Source organism: Melozone crissalis, unplaced genomic scaffold, assembly GCF_028551555.1.
Source record: "Melozone crissalis strain CALT ecotype California unplaced genomic scaffold, PUWL_Pcris_2 ptg000013l_1, whole genome shotgun sequence".
In the NCBI taxonomy this organism is placed as follows: domain Eukaryota; kingdom Metazoa; phylum Chordata; class Aves; order Passeriformes; family Passerellidae; genus Melozone; species Melozone crissalis.
Genome location: NW_026535791.1, coordinates 60,980,100 through 61,001,304, shown reverse-complemented (window position 1 = coordinate 61,001,304; position 21,205 = coordinate 60,980,100). Strand labels below are relative to the sequence as shown.

Below are 21,205 nucleotides of genomic sequence, written 5' to 3'. Positions count from 1 at the left end.
GACTTTATTAGGATTTTATGGGCATTATTAGCATCACAAAGATAGCATTTGTCTCTAATATACCTGCTTCAAACATTTAAAACACACAAAAAAACAGGTGGTAGTGAGGTTGTCTTTATATCAGGATGGGTGACTGATACCTTCCCCAACTGGCTTCTTTCATCACTTCACATACAGTTGCATCTACCTTTACAGCACTGCTTGGTATTACGCCTTCCTTATTTAAGCCTGAAGATATTTCCAGTACAAAGAACTTTGCTACAAGCAAGTGCCAGTGATAGCTGTAAATACTCTGTTTCTACTGATACTAACAGGTTTCTAAATTACATTAATTCTAAACACAGAATTACTGAAATTTTAGTGTGGGAAGATTTAGATTTGTCCATTAATAACCCCATGTGAACTCCACTATCTCTGATGGTTTCATCTCATGCTCTCTTTCTTCTCTAGGGCTCTCAATCCAGCCCTGATGGTTCATAAGACAGAATTAACTCTGAGGTGCTTAATTAAGTCAACCAGCTTTAATTTTATATAATACATCACACAATCACATCCACTTTCTGCCTTTATTTTCTAGAGAGGAAACCAGTACATTCTTTTAAAATGAAAGTACAGACACTGGAAGCTAAGGTAAGTTCCAAAAGGTGCCTTATGAAAGTCACTGGACATAGACATACACTCACAATTCAGAGCCCAAGTTTTCTGCAGCATATGACAACCATACAGTAGGGACACACTAGAGCAGGCCCAGAGACTATTTCTGAAGTTTAGGACATTTATGAGCATATTAAAGGATGAAAGGTAACAAGGTAACTGAACTGCTTGGTTATGAACCACAACTGAGCTCAAGAAGTATTTGGGCAATGCTTTCAAGCACGTAGTGTCATTGTCAGAGTCAGGAGATGGACTCAATGATCATGATGGGTCCATTCTAACTCGGGATTCTGTGATTCTGTGATGACTGTGTTTGAAGAAGTACATTAGTCAAGATGTACAAAACCACTGATTTTTCCTTCCATAATTGTAACTACTGAGGTTCTGAAATCTACCTGAAACCTTGATTTAAAAAGGTCATGCTCATTTAGGAACTTACTTTTATTGAAGATGAATGGAATCAAACTAGCAAATGGTATTATTTTACTTTAAGTATGGGTGTTAATACAATTTGATCCTGAAATTACACAACTGGAATCTATTTGACATTTCACAGCCTCCAGCATTTCTCTAAACAAAATCACACAGTAGGCTTTGGCTTCTAATACCACATCATCCTCCCTCATACTTTTGTAATTTAGTTTGGTTTCACGGTTCATGAGAAAAATAAGAGTATTTTTTACCATCATTACTCTTAGTGAAAATCATTAGAAATGCCCCAAATAAACTTTGTTGACTTTAAAGAGCAGGCAAAGGGACTGAGACATTACTCATTTTAGTTACATTTAAGTTATCCCAGTGAAGACTTACTGGCAACAGCATGTCAAGCAGGCAGCAAGGGTGCCAGCAGGAAGAAGAAGACTACTACAAATCAACAACTAAGATGTAAGATTTTGAGAAGTGCTTCACAACTTAAAAAGATAAGGAGGCAGATTCATAGTTTAAATAAACTCTGCTTTGGCAGAAAACCAAAGGGATCCTCCCATTGCCTCCTCTGGAAGTCTCTGTAGCTTTTAAACCAACTCCCTTGCATCAATTTCTGCAGATGCCTCTCTAGGGTATTGCTGCAAACTGGACCAGTAAAATTGCAGGTCCCTTTTCTCCCCATCTCCAGTTCAGACCCCATCCCTGGAGGCAATCTACATGCACAATTACACAGCCACTTCTACATAAGCAGCTGGGTTAACGGGAAAGACCTCTCTAAATCTTTGCCTCCAAAGGAAATGTATTTTGGGATTCCATCCCAAGCCTCAACTTCAGTAGCCAAAGTCCAGCAAGATTCAGTGTAACAACATGCCAGCAGTTTCAAAAAAAATAGCAACAGAAACTTCACTGCAGGATCACCAACTGGATTTCACATGAGACAGAGTGAAAAATACCAATCTGACAAAAAAAAACAAAAAACAACTCTTCATTGGTAATATACCCATTGCTTATAATTTTAATACAGCACAATATTATTGACTGTGAATAGATGAATCAACTTGTATAAATGCAAATAAAGCCTACATATAGTATAACTTCAGATGGCTGCTAAAACACTTTCTGCCTTGAGACCTGCACCAGGTGTAAGAAATTCCCTGTTTAATGAAACAACTTCTCTCTACTTAAAAAAAATAATATATCCTTGGCTTGGCAAAGTCACTTCCATCACTTGCAATGCTTCTATGCTTTTCTTTCAAAGCCACATTTTTCACAGACCCTAGGACCTTCAGGTCTGCGGAACTTTATACAACTCCAGTGAAGAAAATTCCCTGAGAAAAACTTGCAATTTTCAACACCTGTACTGTCCAATTTGGTGCTTCCAAATTAAAAGAGGAAGTAAAGAACTGCCTTGTTCTGGGGCTACATGTTGTCTCACTTCCTGCTGTAACATTGATCTGTGTCTCATTGTCTCACCTCTCACAGGAATTTCCAAGATATTTCCAATATACATTTCCCTCTGTGGAAGATTTTTTACTGTTTCTCATGTAATTTGTTTGTTCTTCCTTCAAAATTGTGATTTCCTTACAACACCCACAAGAAAACACGTTGTAGCTCCACAGCATGCCTACCACATGCCCTTTCCACATTTCCTCTTCCAAACCTCTGTTGGTTTCCCATTTTCATTATTTCTCTAACCCTTGTATACCTGATATCTTAAGGAAAATAAATTTACACAATCACGTGAATGCTTTTGCAAACACACGGTATTTTTTGCCTTTAGTTTCCCATTTTCTCAATCCTTCTCCTTTCCAACACTTGAGGCCATTAGTCATTTTCAAACCACTTTCACAAATGAGTGGGTAATGGGTTTCAAGGATAATTAAGTTCATAGACATTTTGTGATCATGAATACAGCTGGAAAAGTGGGAACCATGATATTTTGTCACTGTGCAAACCCACATTGTGAACCTTTACCTTATGAGACACCAGGGCAAGATGAAGAGCTTTGAAACACCTCATCCACAGGGAAAAAAACACTGGTGCTTACTTTTTTTTTTTTTTTTTTTAATTAACACTAAAGTCCATCAACTTCAATGCCCTGATCTATATAGGATGTAAGGTTTTCCTAAGATAAGGCATGAAAAGACAACAGGTTCTTTTCACACTTTTTTAAACCAGTGTTGGACATAAATAATCTAACAGCTCTGAAATTTGACTTTGTTTATATACATGTAATGTAGGCTGCAACACACATGCATATGTGTACACTTTTATGAATGGAGACCTAATTAGCATTTTTAGCAGCATCAGCATCTTTCAGAATGAAAAAATAAGTTATATTATTAAACATTCATTCATGAAACCACCCTGAAGGACTATTAGAAAAACCAGCCACATTAACATAGCACAGCTAATTCCATCACAGAATTAAGAAATAATACAAGTCAACAGCTATTAATAGTCACGACTACTGATTCCACATGAAGAAAAATCCTTCAAAAACAATTAAAAATTTGCAAAGGAGATGCATACCCTCAGTACTTCTACATTATCAACTTTTTTGTCCTCATCCACTTTAGCCTCCTCATCTGTCTTCTTCATATAACATTAAGGGGAAATAATACATAGAAATAACAATTTCACTTTAAAAAGTTGCAATTTGGACAAATTCAGACTGCTGTTAGTAAAAGCATAATCCAAACCAAAAATTAATCCTATTTCACCATTAGTTGTAGTACTGAGATATTTTATAACAATAAACACTGTGAGCGGTTTAAAACCAGTATCATACTTATTTTAGCACCCTAACAAGGGAAAACATCCAAAAAGCCTTTTGATTAAACATAATAGTCCAAAATCTTTCAAAGAGAGAGGCAACCAAAGCAGTACTATAACGCAGTCTTCAAAGGCAACATATTAAGGTCAAATAAAAATCTGAAGGCACAATACTGTCGTATATACACTGCCTAAGCCATCCAAGGTTCATAGTTCTAGGCTTTCATGAAACAAACATTTCATTTGTATTTCTAATGGAACTGCTTTATGTAGAATCAGGGAAGAATGCAGTAAAATTCACACTGGACAAAGGAACTCTTTAAATGAGTGCTCTATTAAACTTCTACAGCTGTTCCAGGAGCACAATACAGTTAAGTACCATAGCATTCTAAGGCAGCACTTACTGACAGGTTTGGTATACCACTCAAACCAGCAAAAAGGGAAATGCATAAAGGAAACAAGATTCAAAGGTTTAAGGCTGAAACCCAGTTGACAAATAGTGCAATACTGGTGGGGTGAGTAAAGAACCACTAATGTCTTTTATTTCTTTTTGCTTGGGTTTCATTTGTTTACTCCCACTACCTTGTGTACAAAGCAGATTTACCCTGTCAGGACAAGTAATAACCAAGCACAGCTAGCAGGACTGTATGAAGTTTCTAATAAAGGAGACTCTAAACCAGTAACACTTTCTTTGTAAGTAAGAAGTTATGGGCTTACAAACAATGCGCCTCTTTACTAAAACTACAAAACAGTCACACCATAAACATCATCAGGGCTCATTCACCAAAAACAATGAGGCAAAGAAACCCAGCTCAACACATTCTACCTACAATGGAAGGAAATGTATGCATTGAGTATGTCACCATGGTGAAAAGAAGGACATCCATTTCGGTGCGGGGAGCGTTCTCCTACTACAATGCTTTACACAATGCACACTCAGAGGGTGTGCTAAACCCGAACACCCAGAATTGTTCAGTCACAAACCAAGACCATTTACATCATTGCAGGCTGCACTTCTCTGATCCACTGAAGCATCACCAAAAACAGCCCATGGTGTAAGGAGATCCTGTTCTGCTGTCAGCCACTGAAGCATTCAAATGTCCTTAACTTCAGGAACAGGTTTTACTATTATTTAATAGGATTTCTGAATGGATACAACTGCTTCACAGAATTGTAGCAATTCATGCCAGTACCAAAATAATTTGCCCACCTGAGGTTTAGAAGTTATAGGATTATACCCCACTATTCTGGGAATGACCCTAAAAGTAGACCTAGACTTGCCTAAAAGGCCTTTTACTGTGAAAGTTTATATCTTTTTTTATTTCCATCAACAATTTTACCATATATTTTATATAACAATTTCTAGCTACAGTTAGGTTTTTTGTTCACCTTTTTTTTTTTCCATTTTCTTCATGTACCATGTATCCAGACAGCAGTGGTAAGTTAATCAGACTGATGCACATTTGTCAGCCTATTAGCTTTTCTCTGGCCACAGCACTGAAAGTCTTGAATACAAAAATCTATCTCCACAAAATCTCTTTGTTTCTCCTACTTAGACTGCAGTGTAATCTGCAGCAGCACTTCAAGTTTTTTATTTTCAAAAAGAGGATAGTGCTAGTATGAAAAACAAGAGCTACAGAAGAGTTGCTGTGAAAGACATATTGAATCTCTGCCCACACAGATGGCTGAGTCAAACAGTACACGAAAAAATCCAGTGGTGCTTCACAAATCCTAATTCACGACCATTGAAACCTGTGACACAACAACAGACGCAAAACACTGTAGTAGTTATCTCATGGGAAGTTGACTGTATTTTCTTAAATTCTTAAAAGAAAAGAAAACAAAAACTACCAAATTATCTTAGTCTCTTTAATTAGGACTCACGTAGTCCTAAAAACAACCAATCCTTCCTCACTACAATTCTCTAAGTCTGTGTTTATACTTTATACAGATATTACTCCTATTGTTAAGATCCAAAATGTTCTATTGATGCTGCATAAGATATATGGTATAAGGAGTCCTTGCTCCAGATAACATGGCCCAAACACTGGACTAGATAGGAAGAAGCCCAGAAACACAACTAAGAATTCTATTTATTGCTTAATGCAATCTGCAGGAAATACAGATTTCCAGGGATTTTGGTTGGCAAAGACAACTGAATGTGGTGAGGGTGAACGAAGAGAATATATCAAACCAGGAACAACGTAGGAGATGACATCACAAGAAGTTTGTGCTGGCAGAGCAAGGAGAGAAATGGGAAGAGACAGAGTTCATGAAGCTGCCTTCAAATGTCACCTCAGTCCAGGTTTGCTAAGGATCCTTCCTCTTCCACAAAGAACAATTCAGTTCTTCCCAGTCAGGACTACAGTAATGAGCTGTACCTGTTAAATCCAGCTGTCCCATGAAAGAAAAACATATGATGTATAGTGGGACTTGAAGAGGAAGAATGAGGTGCTTAAAGGATTTGTAAAAGCCTTTTGCTCCCAAGGCTGTCTTCACTTTGCAGCTTCTGACTCATTAGGAGACAAACTCAACACTCAGAGTTGTGCCAGCTTCTGAAGAAGATACAACTTTCTGTTTGCCTGTCAGGTGGTCTGCTAAGATCTGGGAGAAAATCTATTGAATGAATCTGAGCACTCAGGAATTCAGGATTCATTGTGATTTCAGTACTGTAACTGATAGGTATCAGCAAATCAGTAGAAAAAAAATGAGCTGGGAGTACAGTACAAGACCTGGCTGTGTCCTAAGCAGAGAGAAAGCTACTTATAGGCACTGGTAAATGTTCTAAACTTGGGGCTCAGAAGAATTTTCTGGGATCCCCATGATATCATTACTTTCCAGTTTATGCTTGCCTCTAGACAACAACTGGGAAATTTTCACTGGTGTCATTAAAGATGCAAGTAACATGGTAAAATCCTAACAGAATTTTGTTAAAGATGGAAAAAAGTAACTTCAGTTCTCAAAATCCTTGAGGTGTTCATATGTTCCTTTTAGATCATGAAAGCCGTGGATGGATAATGTAGGGGTGGATAATGTATACATAATTCAGAAATTGCAGAGGCAGTGAATACCAACACATCCACACATAAAGCAACATTTTACAAAGTGATTTTCAGGTGGATTATAAATGTGTGGTCTAAGAATGAAACTTTAATCCGGATTAACAGAAGTAAATATACCTAATTTCAATTTCAATTAAATGTGCAGATACTATTGGACATACTAGTGCATAGAAAAAAAAAATATTTTCATGAGGTTGGAAATAGCTTTATGCCAAAAAAATTGCAACACATTCATAGTGCAAATCCACAGTAGCGAATTTTAATCAGTAATCCTAATTAATTTACACATTTTTAAATATTCCTCACCAGGATGGAGTGAATCAGCCCTACAGAAAGCAGAAGAATTTCCAGGAAACTGACACATCAGAGAAGAAGGAAGATGACATATATTATAAAGAAAGGTGACATATATTACTATTCCAAAGAATATAACTTTCATGAATTACAGGAGTAAAGACTGAACAGAACTCCAGAGATTTATCTGGAAGTCTAGAAGATCTGATTGACTGTAATTCCAGAGAAGTATCACAGGAGACAGTCAATGCCAAGTTGCTTTGATCAGGTAAGTAGTTTCTTGCTATAGCCTGAAGTGTGGGTTTCCATCTGTCTACGTTACATTCAGAGTCAAGTAGAAATGCATCACCCTTTCACAAAAGACTCATGGGTTTTCAAGGCACCAATCCTGTCAGGAAATTCACTTGGAAGAATTTTAAGATAATGGAGAAAGTATAAAACAAAAGGTTTTAAAGCTATGAAGTCTCCTGAAAGAAAATACATTTTGTGGGCTGAGAAAGTAACAGGAAGTTAAAATTAGACTCAAATGTATCAGTGTGATGACAGTTTCCTTACAGCATGTTACAGCAGAGTTATTCCATGCTCCTCAAAATCCTCAGACAACTTTTTTTGAAAATAGAAATCTCTTTTAAGTTTTCCAGCTCATAAATGAAACTAAACCAAAACACTTTTAAAGCCTGGCAATAAAAGCTACTCTAATTTTCAGTTAAACTCAATTTCTGACATACATCTGGAAGTAGGACTGCTCCAGGCAAAGACCTGAAACAAAGAGTGTCCTTGGATCGGCCCTGCACAGTCTGCAAGACCACAGTGAAAGTAACTCAGCAAATCACAACTCTCACACTCCTTTAGATAACTGTGCCAGACATCACAAAGTCCTTTACGATCTTAGGTGTCCCACAGAAACATCATAAACAGAGCACTCCCTACAGCAACAAGGGAAGCACAACCTGTATGGTGTTGTCACCATTCCCTATGTATAAAACCCCATCACTGCATGTCTATACAAGTTGGAGATGCTGCTAGCTGCTTTTCCCAGACAAAACCTCAAAATCCACTGCACAGGGGCAGCCTAGCAGGGCAATGGGGTGGACAACCCTAACAGCCACTTCATTCATCCTAATCATCCCCTCTCACAACCTAAGATGGAACTGGTACTAGAAAACAACCAAAAAACTAAGATTTGGGGTCTAGATTTGACAGTAACAGGTGTGCAGAATAAAATTTAATCCATGTTTCTAACTTTTACTAATCAATTTTTTAAATCTTTCTATCTCCCCCTAGTGGCACCAATACTTTCTTAGAAGGCATACAAGAAGCAGAATCATATTGATATCCTGATGTTCCCACTTCCTGAGAAAAAGGTATTTATTGGCCTACCTTCATCTTCATTTCGGGTCTTCACAAGTAAGGAAGAACAAACTTTACCAAAATACCCAGACATTCATAAATCAGAAAATTCTTAAAACGTTTTAGAAAACATTTCTTAGAACCAGGTGTTTAGATCTTAAAAAGAACTTTCCTGGAAATCTGAAGCTTTTTTTGGACACTCAAGACAGCATTGCTGAAAGTGTGATATCACCATAATTTCCTTCATTTTTGACTTCTTGGAATTCCTGGGTTTGATCACTGATCATTTCAGCTAAATGCAAAAGTACATGCAGTGCACAGTACTGCAGTGACACACCAGTCCTCAGATACAGATGTTTTCTAGCATTAATAACTATCTTCTTCCTGAACTTCCATTATTAAATTTATATTTAGTTGCAAAAAACCCATTGTTCTTCAATGTGTTAAATGTGTGTACATGTATATGAAATTTACTTTTGAATAACAGAGTATCAAAAAAGAACTCAAAACTCCATCAAACAAACAACCAAAACCCAAAACGACTAGTTCTTACTAGTCAACAGTCTTTTAATCATGACCACAGTTTCAATGAGAAACCAAACAAGATTATTTCTCAACAGAAATCTGTGGCAAAAATTGACTCATCTATGCAAAAGAACATGTTTTTCTACTGTTCTGTTTCAAAACCCAGTATGATGTGTTGCTTTCTGCCAATAACAATTTTGCAGGGAGAAAAAGTGAAGCCTATAGATATTCCAAGCACTAACAGTTTAGAATAGAGCTAAAAATATATTCCCAAATTTTCAAGTCTCAATACTAAACTCTTTCCATGAGATTGCACTAATTCTCTACACACTGATCTTAAATACCTAAAGAAAAATTTAGGAGCCAACTTTAGGTACTCTGGGTTTCAACCTTAGGGAAAGGCTAGAGAGGGAGTAGAAAAGAAGAAGCAATGGTAGCTGCAAACTTCTGAACAAAACAAAGAGCTTCCAGTCCAGCTTAAGAAGTGGAAAAGATTCAGGCCTCACCTAAACCATTCATATGGAAATAATTTATGGGAGAGTAGTTGGTTTTCCTCAGAAAAACAAAACACCCAGCAATAAAACTAAATAATTCTGTTGGATTTAAAAAGTTACACAAATATCATACTCTGAACAAATCTTCAGCTGCTTGAAACAAAGTAAGATACACCTTTAAATCAAGATAAGCATTTTATTTTCTCTGATGAAAATCCACTGTGATGCATTATAAAAAGACTTACACATAGACTAATTTTAACCACTTCAGGAATTTCAATGATCATCTTAAATACCTGCATATTATTCTTGTTATAATTAGAAAAATTCACTACAAATGTAGCAAAACACTTCAATCCTGGTCCCACACACGTCCTAGGTAACAGAGTTTAAAGTGTAGAGCACTACTTCTAGAAAATCAGAAGTATTTCACTGCTATTTAAAAAAACCTAAAACACAACATCCATGTTTGTACACACACACACACTCTGAAATTATATGCTGACATCCATTAAATGAAAAGTATGATCAGTGTTGTGAACTTGATAGTGAAACTGATTTATGCAAGTTAAATTGCTGCTTTATATTAGTAAAAAATACATATATAACCCAATGATGTCCTCCTATTGCTTATATGTGTTGCATACATATGTGTAGGGTCACAGTGCATTTGAAGGTATTGTATTGAAACGCTAATCTGAATTGCATGCTGACCTAAAAAAAAAAGAATTGGTACAAACATTCCCTTGGAACATATGAATGAATTCTGCTTCCACTCAGTTTCTATGTTACATTTTGTAAAGAAGTTGTAGCTTGTTCATGTGCATGATCTGGTTACCTGTGAGACATTTGGGAGATTTTACCTGTCCAACCAAGCCAGAAGACTTTTTGCTGCTCCAATCAGATCCACTACTGATGTCAGAAAATCATTTGGTAATTTGCGACTGGTCCTTCCATCATAGTGTCCACTCCTCCTCCTCCCAGTAATGAAGTTCTGCAGATTTTTGGCAGATGCATTCAGTTTGTGAGAAAGGGTTTTTAAATTTTCTGTTTCCAAACCATAGTTCTGCATTGGAAAAAAAAAAAAAAAAAAGAAAGTTAGCTTTACAGATGAACAGAAGAAGAACAGAAGAACCAAGAACAGCAAAACTGATGTTCTACTTCATTCCTAGTAATTAAGGCAGCAATACACCCACTCAGTAGTTTTTAAATGTATAGAATGTTCTGTTTCTGAAGTGCATAAAAAGAGAACAAAAGAAGAGCAAAATTATGAGTGATCCTTTAGCTTGTTCTAAGTGTACTGAGAAAAACATCTCAAAGAAAAAACCTAGTCTGGAAAACTGTTTTTCAAAGCAGTGCATCACTGTCAGTAGATTACCAGAATCACAGAATGGTGTGGGTTGGAAGGGACCTTCAAGACCATCTCATTCTAACACCCCAGCCATGTACACAGTCACCTTGCACTACAGCAGAGCCCCATCCAACCTGGCCTTGATCAGAGGGTTCTCTCTGTAGACCTGATGATAAGGGATTGGTACCTCATGTCCATACTCACAACTCCTCAGACACACCTGGCACCAGACCTTGCAGCTTGCAGAAGTATGCAGCATGGACACGGTGTGGCACTAAATCGGTCTTGGTGGCTTCAGAGATCTAAGTTAATTAGCATACTTTAACTCTTTTTTAGCAGTAAAGGACCACCACAATCATATACCAGAGAATACAGTGCTGCCCTGCACCACCTCTATCCTGTATTATTAATTCATTTAAAGTCAAGTTTTAAACTATCTTTCTATTTGAGAGTCACTCGCTTAAATTACGTTCCTTCGCTGTGCAGAAGAGACATAAATAATTATGCAGAAATATTAACAAAAAGTAGTAAACAAACAATATTAACAAACAGCAGCTGGAAATCCTTCAAAAGTACAAGTGTTACCAAAACAGCCCTCAAGAATGCCCTGATTTAATGTTCAATTTTAATAGAATAAAGTACCATCAGTGATTTGTCATTTCTATAAAAGATTTGTTTTCCTCACATACACAAAGAGTGATAGAGTTATTACAAAAAGGACTTATTTGCCTTTGCAAAGGAATAAGCAGTTGCACAGACTTGAGTTTAGTACTCCTCTAAGAGAATTATAGAATTTTGAAGGTTCTCACTTCAGCCACATCAGAGGGTGATAGCATGGGGTGCTGACAACTCGCTCAGTTGACAATGAAATAGGCTACTCATTACAGAGCATGGACCATTTCCTACCACAAACTATGAAGTAGAATGCACAAAGCCCCTCAGATGCACACAGAAAAATCTACTTCCTAATGACACTCCATGACAGCCCCAGCTCTCCTCCCATGCTGATCTGCCCACAAGGAGAGAAAGGAGAAAAGATACACTCATCAATGCTAATTGAAGACTGCTGAAGCTTATTCACCTTAGTCTTTTTCTATTGGAATTGAGGGGGCACAATGTGAGGTGGTGATTATTTACAGCAGTTGTCTTGCTCCCAATCCAAACCACCTACTAAATTATTTCATCCTCTTTTACTACACAGGGACTGCAGGAACACTATACTGAAGCCATTCTCAGTGAGCCCCCAGCCCTTCCACAACATCCACTCCCATGCCAAGGGAGCTCATGATGGAAAGACTACAGCACACAGCTCATCTGCCACCTCCCAGCCAGCTCTGTGTGCCTGTAAACTGAGCACACTTTGTGAGGGAGCTGCTCAACCAACAACCATCCTTCTGCAGCAGAAAACGTACTTTGGAACTCTGCTGAAGGGGCCACTGACCATATATTAAGATTGCACTTTATAAACCATTACTGGAACTTTTGTGAACATCCCTATCTCGGGCAAGAAAGGCTCTGCAGGCATGTTTCTCAACTATACAGATGCTGTCCCCTGCCACTACAATCAATCCCAATTAGACAAATTGTATATTTGGGCAGTAACTTTTCCACCATGTACATATTTAAGAGCAATTATACAACAGATAGCATTGGGTTATAAATAGAGATTACAAGATGAAAACAATTAATTGGGATTGAAAAGAAAAATGCACTTTATTATGCATCTAAACAGCTCATAACTTATTAAATGAGTCCAAAATAAGAAGATAAACATCAGATAAAAATATATCTGTTTTTTCCTGTAGCTTTCTGTGGTTGGCCTGCTGAGGAAGCACGATTAAGGGGGGGGGGGGGGGGGGGGGGGGAGTAAGCTGAAAAAAGATAACAGATTTTTTCTTACTTCATTCTGCTTCTTGAGCATCTAGCTCATTTTGGCAAAATTAATGGGGGAAGAAATAAATGAAAAATGTCTTAAAGACTAGCCACAAGCAAGCCCCAACAACATGGCACTCACACCCCCACACGTGGGGGTACAACCACAGGCTGCAGGCCAGCCACGGGCCTGCTCACAGGGCTGCCTCCTTTCTGAGACACTGAAACGCTGAATTTCTTAATTCAGCAGGCTGTTCCTAAGGAGCTGAGTCTGATAATCCAAAAATAAAACTAAGGTGGGTGAGGAAGGGGTGTGTGGGTAGGGTGCCATACAAGGCCAGGCACCTTCTTGTCACCCCAGCCGTGCCCCACACAGAGCCCAGAGCCAGGGGAGACCACGCTGAGGCCGAGGCAGGATCCCAAAGGTCCTCAACAACTCCAGATTATTTCAGGTCCCCCTCTTCTGCCATTTCCTCTTTGTCACCTTGTCTGTCCCTCACCTGCTCGGACAGGCAGGTGCTGGCTCCCAGCCTGTGCACGCCGCCATGCCCACCCCAGAGGGAGCCCTGGCAGGCAGTGTGCAGACCTGCAGCACCAGCAGAAAGTAAAGCACCAGAATAAAAGAAAACCTGCAATATTGAACACTGCAGACCAGGCAAAACACTCAGGTTTTTTTGTACAAGAGGAAAATAGGCTGCATTTATGTATACACTTCTTTAGAAAATCAGCTACAAAACCTTAGTCGCTCCCTCTTAATATCTAAATGATGGCCACCTCTTTTTCAGAGGCTGTTTTTCACCATCAGATATGAGGGAAGGAAGAGACAGCATTACAGATTCAAAGCCTGTTTTAACACCTATTCATCAAATGTGTGCATTTGTGTGTGTGTGTGTGTGTGTGTGTGTGCGTGTGTGTGTGTGTGCGTGTGTGTGTTAACACGAAACACTGTGCCTAGGCCACATGTGAATTCAGTCTTACATGAGGATGGCTTTGGTAAAGCCTCTACCTGTAATATCATACAGATAAAGCCAGAGATGGAAAATACAGAGATAAATTTCAGGCAAAATATATTTCAGGGCAGCTGTATTTATTGAAGCCTTTAAGTAGAAGGATCCTAAAGCAGCAGCCAAGCTAACAAAATCCTCACTTTGTTTATCACTAATATTTCTGGCCCACGTTAAAAGCAACCAGAGCTGTGTGTTCTAATACTACGGAAAAGCATGCTTAAATAAAAAGTGCCAAGTTGAATCATACTTTATACTCAATAATACACTATTAACAACACGGTTTTGTTAGAAAAGCACTGCGTTTATTTTCAAGCACTGTAAGAAGATAATTGCAGGCAAAGGAGACAGTTCTTTGTTTTCCCCTAGTCTGCATTTAGCCAGCACTAACACGAGTTGTGCTTTCATTAGCCAAAATATATTCACAGTCACTGAATGAGCCACAAAGAATCTCTGCATGCCTGTAGAGATTACGAGAAGTGACACAAGCCTAGGCATCCACTCCCCCAGTGAGAGGCCACAGAGTGTCTTCAGATACCCTGCCCCAACAGAAAAGGCTCTAATGGAGTCCCTTCTGGCAATCATAAAACAAGAACTTGATGAAGCTGAACTACACAGAGTAATAGCTTGTCAGCAGGTGTTTGAACTAAAGGTGGTGGGTGCTATTAATAGACATCTTACCTGCTAATTACTTTTCTGTGCCTTAACATGACAGTGTGAGCGAGGAATTGTAGCTCTTTTCTTCACATGCTGACAAGCAGCAGCTCTAATCACCACTGAGGAGTTTTTTGAGGGTATTTTTGTGAGAACAGCCAGCCTGGTCCCTCTGCAAGCCCATCCTTGCAGGAGCATACCAAGAGTAGGAAGAGAGTTCACAAACCAAATGTGAAAATAAAGCAAACTTTTCTTCAAATAGTTTCATCAATGTTCAGTAGTTATGTTCCCTGCTTCCCTCAATCAAAAAAAAAAAAGTTAAAATTTAGACCTCATCTCTTTCCTGTGTTAAATTCACTTGATTCTTGATGGTAGGAAATACATCTGACACTTTTAGCACAGCTGAAAAGTAAAGTGTTCCAAACTCGAACAGTGCTAACTAATCTCTGCTGGCTTAGACAGACTGTCTAGAAGATGCCAGGACTTTGGTTTTGGGTATTTTTATAGTGCCCATTCCAAGTGCAAGGCCATCTCAGCTACCTAAATAAGCCAAGCTCAGATCTAAACTCAGTGCAATGTGCAACACAGACATAACCACAGTCCCATTAACAAACCCAGAAATCCCTTAGAACAGCTGTCTCGATCACAACTTTTATGCAACCATGAATATCTCTACATCTCCAAGCACAAATGCTGTATCAAGTTCAGTGACACTGACTCTTACCAACACTGCAAGACAGGGAAATGAACATATGGCCTCTCTGCCTACCTTTCTAAATTACTGTGTCTTTTCTTCAGCCCAGAAATCTGAAAACATTGGGAAACAAAAGGCATGAAAGAATACTGCTGAAAACCATGTGGAGCAAAAGGCATGCAGAGACCAGTGCTCAGTTCTGCTGAAGAGACACAAGATGGGAACTGAAGGTGCTACTGTAATACTGGTGCTTGTGGGCAAGAAGAAAATAAAAGCAGTATCTTCACCAGACAAGGGAGAAGACAGCAGTGCTTACATTGATTAATTTCTGCTGCTCCTCTGCAGAAGGCAACCATGACTGTATAAACTGAAGAAGGTGAAGGTTTATTTTAATTTGGTAACTATTTTTTTGTAACACACACAAACAATATAATTTAAGGAAGAGAGAAAATGGTAACCATTTGAAAAGATAAATTTTATAGTCTAGATAGCTGTACTGAGCAATCAATTATGTGTAAAGAAGTGCAACTTCTCAATTATATCTGATATATCTCAGTAGTAAGGATAACTATCACAAGAATGAAATAGTACGTTGTCTCTCCAATGCAATAAAAAGTCATTTTTCACTTATTCACAGGAGTTTTAGGCAAGAATAAAACATGGCTGCTAAGAAATGGACCTAAAATCACCTCAGGAGAGTTTAATTCTTTTCTTCACTATCTTTCCAATGCTTTCACCTTCCACACTTAATTCTTAAGTATCCTTTCTGTTTGTATGATTTATTTGCTTTTAAACAAACAACCTGGAAACAGTAAAGTTCACAGGATCCTCATTTATTGAAAAGCCTGAGGAAGATTTTAAATGAATAATCAAAACAGCATCACACAGATATCGCAGCACATGCAGTCATTTCACAACCACACCTGAAAATTAGTGGTGGGCAAAAATTCACCAAGATAAGTTCCACCCTTTGCCTCTGAAGTTGATTTTAAAAATGAACAAAATGGATCTGAAACTCATTCTCGAAAACATTTGGCTGAACACATCCCACAAAGTATGAGGCAGATAGCTTACCAGCCCAAAGCTGCTAGCAACTGATATCACAGCTTGTCATATGGAAGGTGCCTTATGTAACTTTATACCTCATCAGATCTGCCTACAACATATATTTCTAACGGCCCTTCCTCCAGCGTCTAGAAATGCTAACACTAAGGTTATCTCTTCTTCAAATAGCATTGGCATATGGGGTAATTTAGAAGTGCACAACACATGATCCTGACACATCTGTTTCTTCAACACAGAATAAGTAGATAAGGACAGAAACCCCAGATAGCTCAAATGACACTTATCATTTACTGCACTTATTAAACCCACACTGATTGAAAGACAAACTGTTTCAAAGAGTATAAATATTTGCCCTAAATGTTTATGGTCAGAAAAACACTCAGGGGTGTGATACTTCTAGCCTTGCAGAACCCAGGAAAGATGACTCTGAAGTCATCATCATTATCTCCTTGAAAAATCCCCTTCTGTTTCTACACCACAATCAAGGAACATGTCAAAAAGCCAAGCCAAGGCCATGCTTTGTAGCACTAATAGAGCAATTATATAAACTATTCTTTTTTCTCTTATTCAATCAACAGCCTCTGAAAGACCAAATGCTCATTACTTTTTTGGGTTTTTTTACTTTCTCATGCAATTTAGTCCCTAGCCTGCCAAATGCTCTTATTTCTCCATAATTTGAACTACCAGTTCCATATCCAGTTACATGCATTTCCAAAAGTCTTAAACAGCTAATCAGCAGTTCAAAATAATTGTTTGAAAAAGGAAATAAGTATTGTTATGAACACATTACCTTTTAGAAACATTTTACATTGTAACAGGTCTTTTTATCTGGTCTGCTTTTAACTGGAGGTTTACAACTTTATGAATGTCCCTCCCAACTCAAGCCACACTATGACTCTGTGAACCAGGGTATGTATTTCATACTTGTCCAAACCTCCAAGCAGTCCCAAGAGGGAAAAAAAAAAAAAAAAAAAAAAAAACCAAGAAAAGAAAAGAAAAAGACCACCAACAACAAAATCCACAATGGATCCATGACTGATTCTTGAGGCTGGTGGGCAGAAGGATGTTCACCCTTTGCATGCAGATATATATTTACTGCCTTTGGCACAAGATGGGGTTTGCTGCAGTTCTGTGCAAAAGATTTGCTAACACATTTTCTATGTGATCTATATGAGCTATCAGAAACTCTTTAGCTCCTTAGCTTTATTGATCTGGTGATGGACTTCAGGATTTCCTGCACTGCAGTTAGATTAGCTCAGGCTGAGGACAGGGAGGCATATGATATATGATAAATAAGCAGAACTTTGACTTGCAATGGGCAATAGTGAAAGTGGTAAGTAATTTTTCTGCTATGAGCATTCAGAATACTAACAGTAAATTCCACCTTCAGTACATATAAATCTCCATTCTGAAATGAAGCCTACTTCATTTAGCACCGGAATGATTAAGTCTAATATTCACCGTTATTGACAAAACAGTTTTAAGATCTGACTAGTGATAAGTGCAAAAAAAGTATTTCTGCGTGAGAAATGGCAAGAAGATGAAATTAAGATAAAAGGCATAATTCTTAAGAGGAATCAAATCATTCATGGGTAAAGTAGGCCTATTTTTTACATTCATTTGCATATCAATGTTTTGTGTTAGTGGTAAATGGTAAGAAATTTCATGCTGTTAGTGCACACCAATGTTTCCTCTGCCAAATAATAATGCTATTTCATCTGCTGCAATTTTCTAGCTTTACAGATTCAAATATAGTGTGCAATAAATTCCTGTGCAGCCATAGCAGATTTAACTAACTAGCATGAAACTAGTACTGAAAATGCTCTATAAAGCAAAAGCTGTTTTGTTTTATTTTTTAACTAAACTCTATTCTACACAAATTAAGACTTCCTGAAGAATTATTTTGCAAATTCACAGGAACTTCATGAAGTTCTTTGCTAATGAAAAACTTCAAAGCATCCAAATACATTTTTGAAGCTTTTCAAATTCTTATAACAACACATCTACTTTAGCATCTCTGTTTAAAAATATTTGCAAAATCAAATTAAATTAATTTAATCTTCATGCAAACACAATGAACATGATATTCAGGAAAGGAAAAAAAAAGAATCTTCATTTGGCATCTCATTTATCAAGGCATTGTGGTAAACTAGATAACTAGATCATTTTCTTAAAGATGGAAGAAGTCATGTTTGGCTGAGCAGTCTTCAGTCTTTGTGCTCTCCAGGCAGCATCTAGTCTTTCTTAGGGAAAAACAGTCATACCCAGTTTCATAAATGAAACTCCATCTCCTGATAAACAGATGATGGAAAAAGAATTATGTAATTTCTTTGCTTTCTTCAGGCCAGTTACATATAGCAGAAGCTACAAGATCCCCCAATGCATTCCAAACCTGGTGACTGGTACAGTGATCTGACAGCATTATCTAAGGTATTTGTTCTTTATTATGCACTTCTCTTCTCCCAATGCATCAACTCCTTTTCTTCTCAATTTATTTTCTACTGGCATTGTTCATTCACATGCAGTTTTTAAAGCAACCATCAAAGAAACAAGGCTCATCACATTTTGTGACAATGAGGTCTGCTAGACTGTTGTTTGTTTAATGATTGAATGAAAAGCAGTGTTAGGCTAGCTTCACCCTCACACACACACTGAAAAGGATCATATTGAGGCTAAAATCTTAATGATAATTGTTAGAACTAATGAACAAGTATATTTCATTACCTGTGAATAGTGGAGAAACATGGCACTCAACTCAACTCTAGAGCTGGTTCCTCAGTCTATAATTTTTCACCAGTTTTGAGATGTCAATTACTTTGGGTGATTTTGTTAGTATGAATAAAAATGCCCATCCACATCAAGTAAAAATCTACCTGCTGACACCACCAGTGTGATTGCTTGTCCCAATTTAAACAGAAAGACAAGAAAAAGAGATTTGTCTTGCTGGAAATTAAGTAATGCTGCCAGCATATATCCATCATGGTGGCTTCTCAAGGTTTCTCACCTTAAAAAACACGTGACATTCTTAGCAGCAACAAAATACCATCACAGACATCACTACTCATTTCTTCTAAGCACAGAGAACATTTCCTTTATCATGTCCTTTCTGACATATGGATTTTGTAAAACACAAAGCTGCACCAAGGCATGATAATCTATTGAACATGCTCCCACCTTCCCAGTCTGAAGGACAGAGGGAAGAGATGAACTATGTTCATTAGATTGCCTGCCCTCTCCCAGAGCATGTTCAGCTCCAGTGAAGGTATGCAGGATGTAAACCCCCACCATTACCAGCAAGCATGACCCCTAACAGCACTAGCAGCTGGGCAAAAACTTTATTCCTCCTTCCCCAAAGCACCACAGGAAAAGAAAACCTGTGAATCTCACCCCCTGAATGCTTGTTCTGCTGTCAAGAGCACAGTATGGCAGGCTGGCAGCCAAGAGAGACTCTACTAAAGATGGATAGCACAGGCCACCATTTGTCCTCTGATCAGCTCACAAACTCTGGAGGATCCATTTGTTGCAAGTGCTGATGACAGGAGGCGAATAATGTGAGAGACCACAGCCAGCCACCCACCCACCTTCTGTCGAAAACCCATACAGAACATCCTTTAAATAGGATGTGGTATCAATCATAACTGGCTCCCAACTCTTACTGTGGCAGTTTGTGTGCTCAGCACAGTCCAACAGCCCCCACCGGCATGTCCCCTGCACTCTCCATACCAGCCAGATTTGCTTGTTCAGGCTCTCCACCTTCACCTGGTAAGAAGCTGCAGCCCTGTGAATTATAGGCATGCAACACAAGCAGCTGGTTTGCTGTTAGCCATATCCACAGCTGCCAGGGACTGAAAGCAGAAGTTTACCTCCAAAAAATATTGGGAAGGGGTGGCAGGAATAAAGCACATCAGCAATCAACATTGCAGAAACTTTCCTAAGTGACAGCAACTCTGCATTGGAAAACTCCCCCCCGCAGAGTGGGAACAGATGAACAGTGGGAGAAGTTCTGTCCCCTCACTTGTACTCAATGCCAAAAATTGTTTAGGCGGTCACTCACTAACCCAGAGAGAAAGGGGGAAGAAGCAGAAGCAACAGTCCTTTATTTTTCTTATATTTGCTTTTAAATCAATCTGGAGTTAAGCTTGCAAGGCATAATTAACTTTACTATTCATAGCCCATCATCCCAACCATATTCTCCAGCATCCAAAGAGATGTTAACTCATTTGGATCATGTATTTGTAACTCTTGCTAAGTTCTATCATGAAACCTCTGTCAAACTCCTATCAAACAAACAAACAAAAAAAAAATCAAATAATTTTTAAAAAATTGCATAGCCACTATCCGAATTACCAGTTATCCTATATTGGAGAGTCATAGGCTTAATGTTCTTCTAAACAATACAGCTAATATTAAAGTCAAACCAGAAGAAAAGACAAGCCCTACCCAGGATAGACACTCACAGATGCAATACAAAAAGCCTGTAAGTATAGGACCAGTCCAGCCAAATGGATTGCCTCTGAATTAAATTTTCCAAGAGGTTTATCTGATTGGTAAACAATAAATTCAAATTAAGTCCACTGAAATCAATATAACAATAACATTTTGTATCCCTGAGGAGCCATCGGGAGCCAATTGTGAGACTGCAAAAACCTCATATTAAATTAGAAGCTGCGATCTGAACTCATGCCACTGTGTCCTAGCAATTTTCTCTAAGACAAACTCAGAAAAGCAGACAATACTGTATGTGCAACAAGAACCAGGAATGGAGAGTCTTGCTGCATGCATTTAAGATGCAGCGTTAGCCTTTGCTAGAAATTCCTTATTTTATATTCAGCTTAGTTCCATATACTTTTGCCTAAGATAAAGGAGCTACAAAGACAAGCTGTGTTTGTTTGTCTGAAGATTATATCTATAATTACATACCAAAGAAAAAAGAAATTTCAGCTAATAAACAAGGGGATTTTCCCTTAACAGTAATCTATTTTTCA

At 38.1% G+C, this 21,205-nt stretch overlaps 1 protein-coding gene across 6 annotated transcripts in view; it reads right to left on the bottom strand.

The window, feature by feature from the left end:
• The window catches only part of CNKSR2 (connector enhancer of kinase suppressor of Ras 2), a 206,170-nt gene that overhangs the window by 147,549 nt on the left and 37,416 nt on the right, over window positions 1-21,205 (bottom strand). For all 6 annotated transcript variants that reach the window (XM_054271704.1, XM_054271707.1, XM_054271705.1 and 3 more), the window contains exon 3: window positions 10,444-10,646. In XM_054271704.1, coding sequence (XP_054127679.1) covers window positions 10,444-10,646 — 203 coding nt within the window. The remainder of the gene's footprint in view (window positions 1-10,443; window positions 10,647-21,205) is intronic.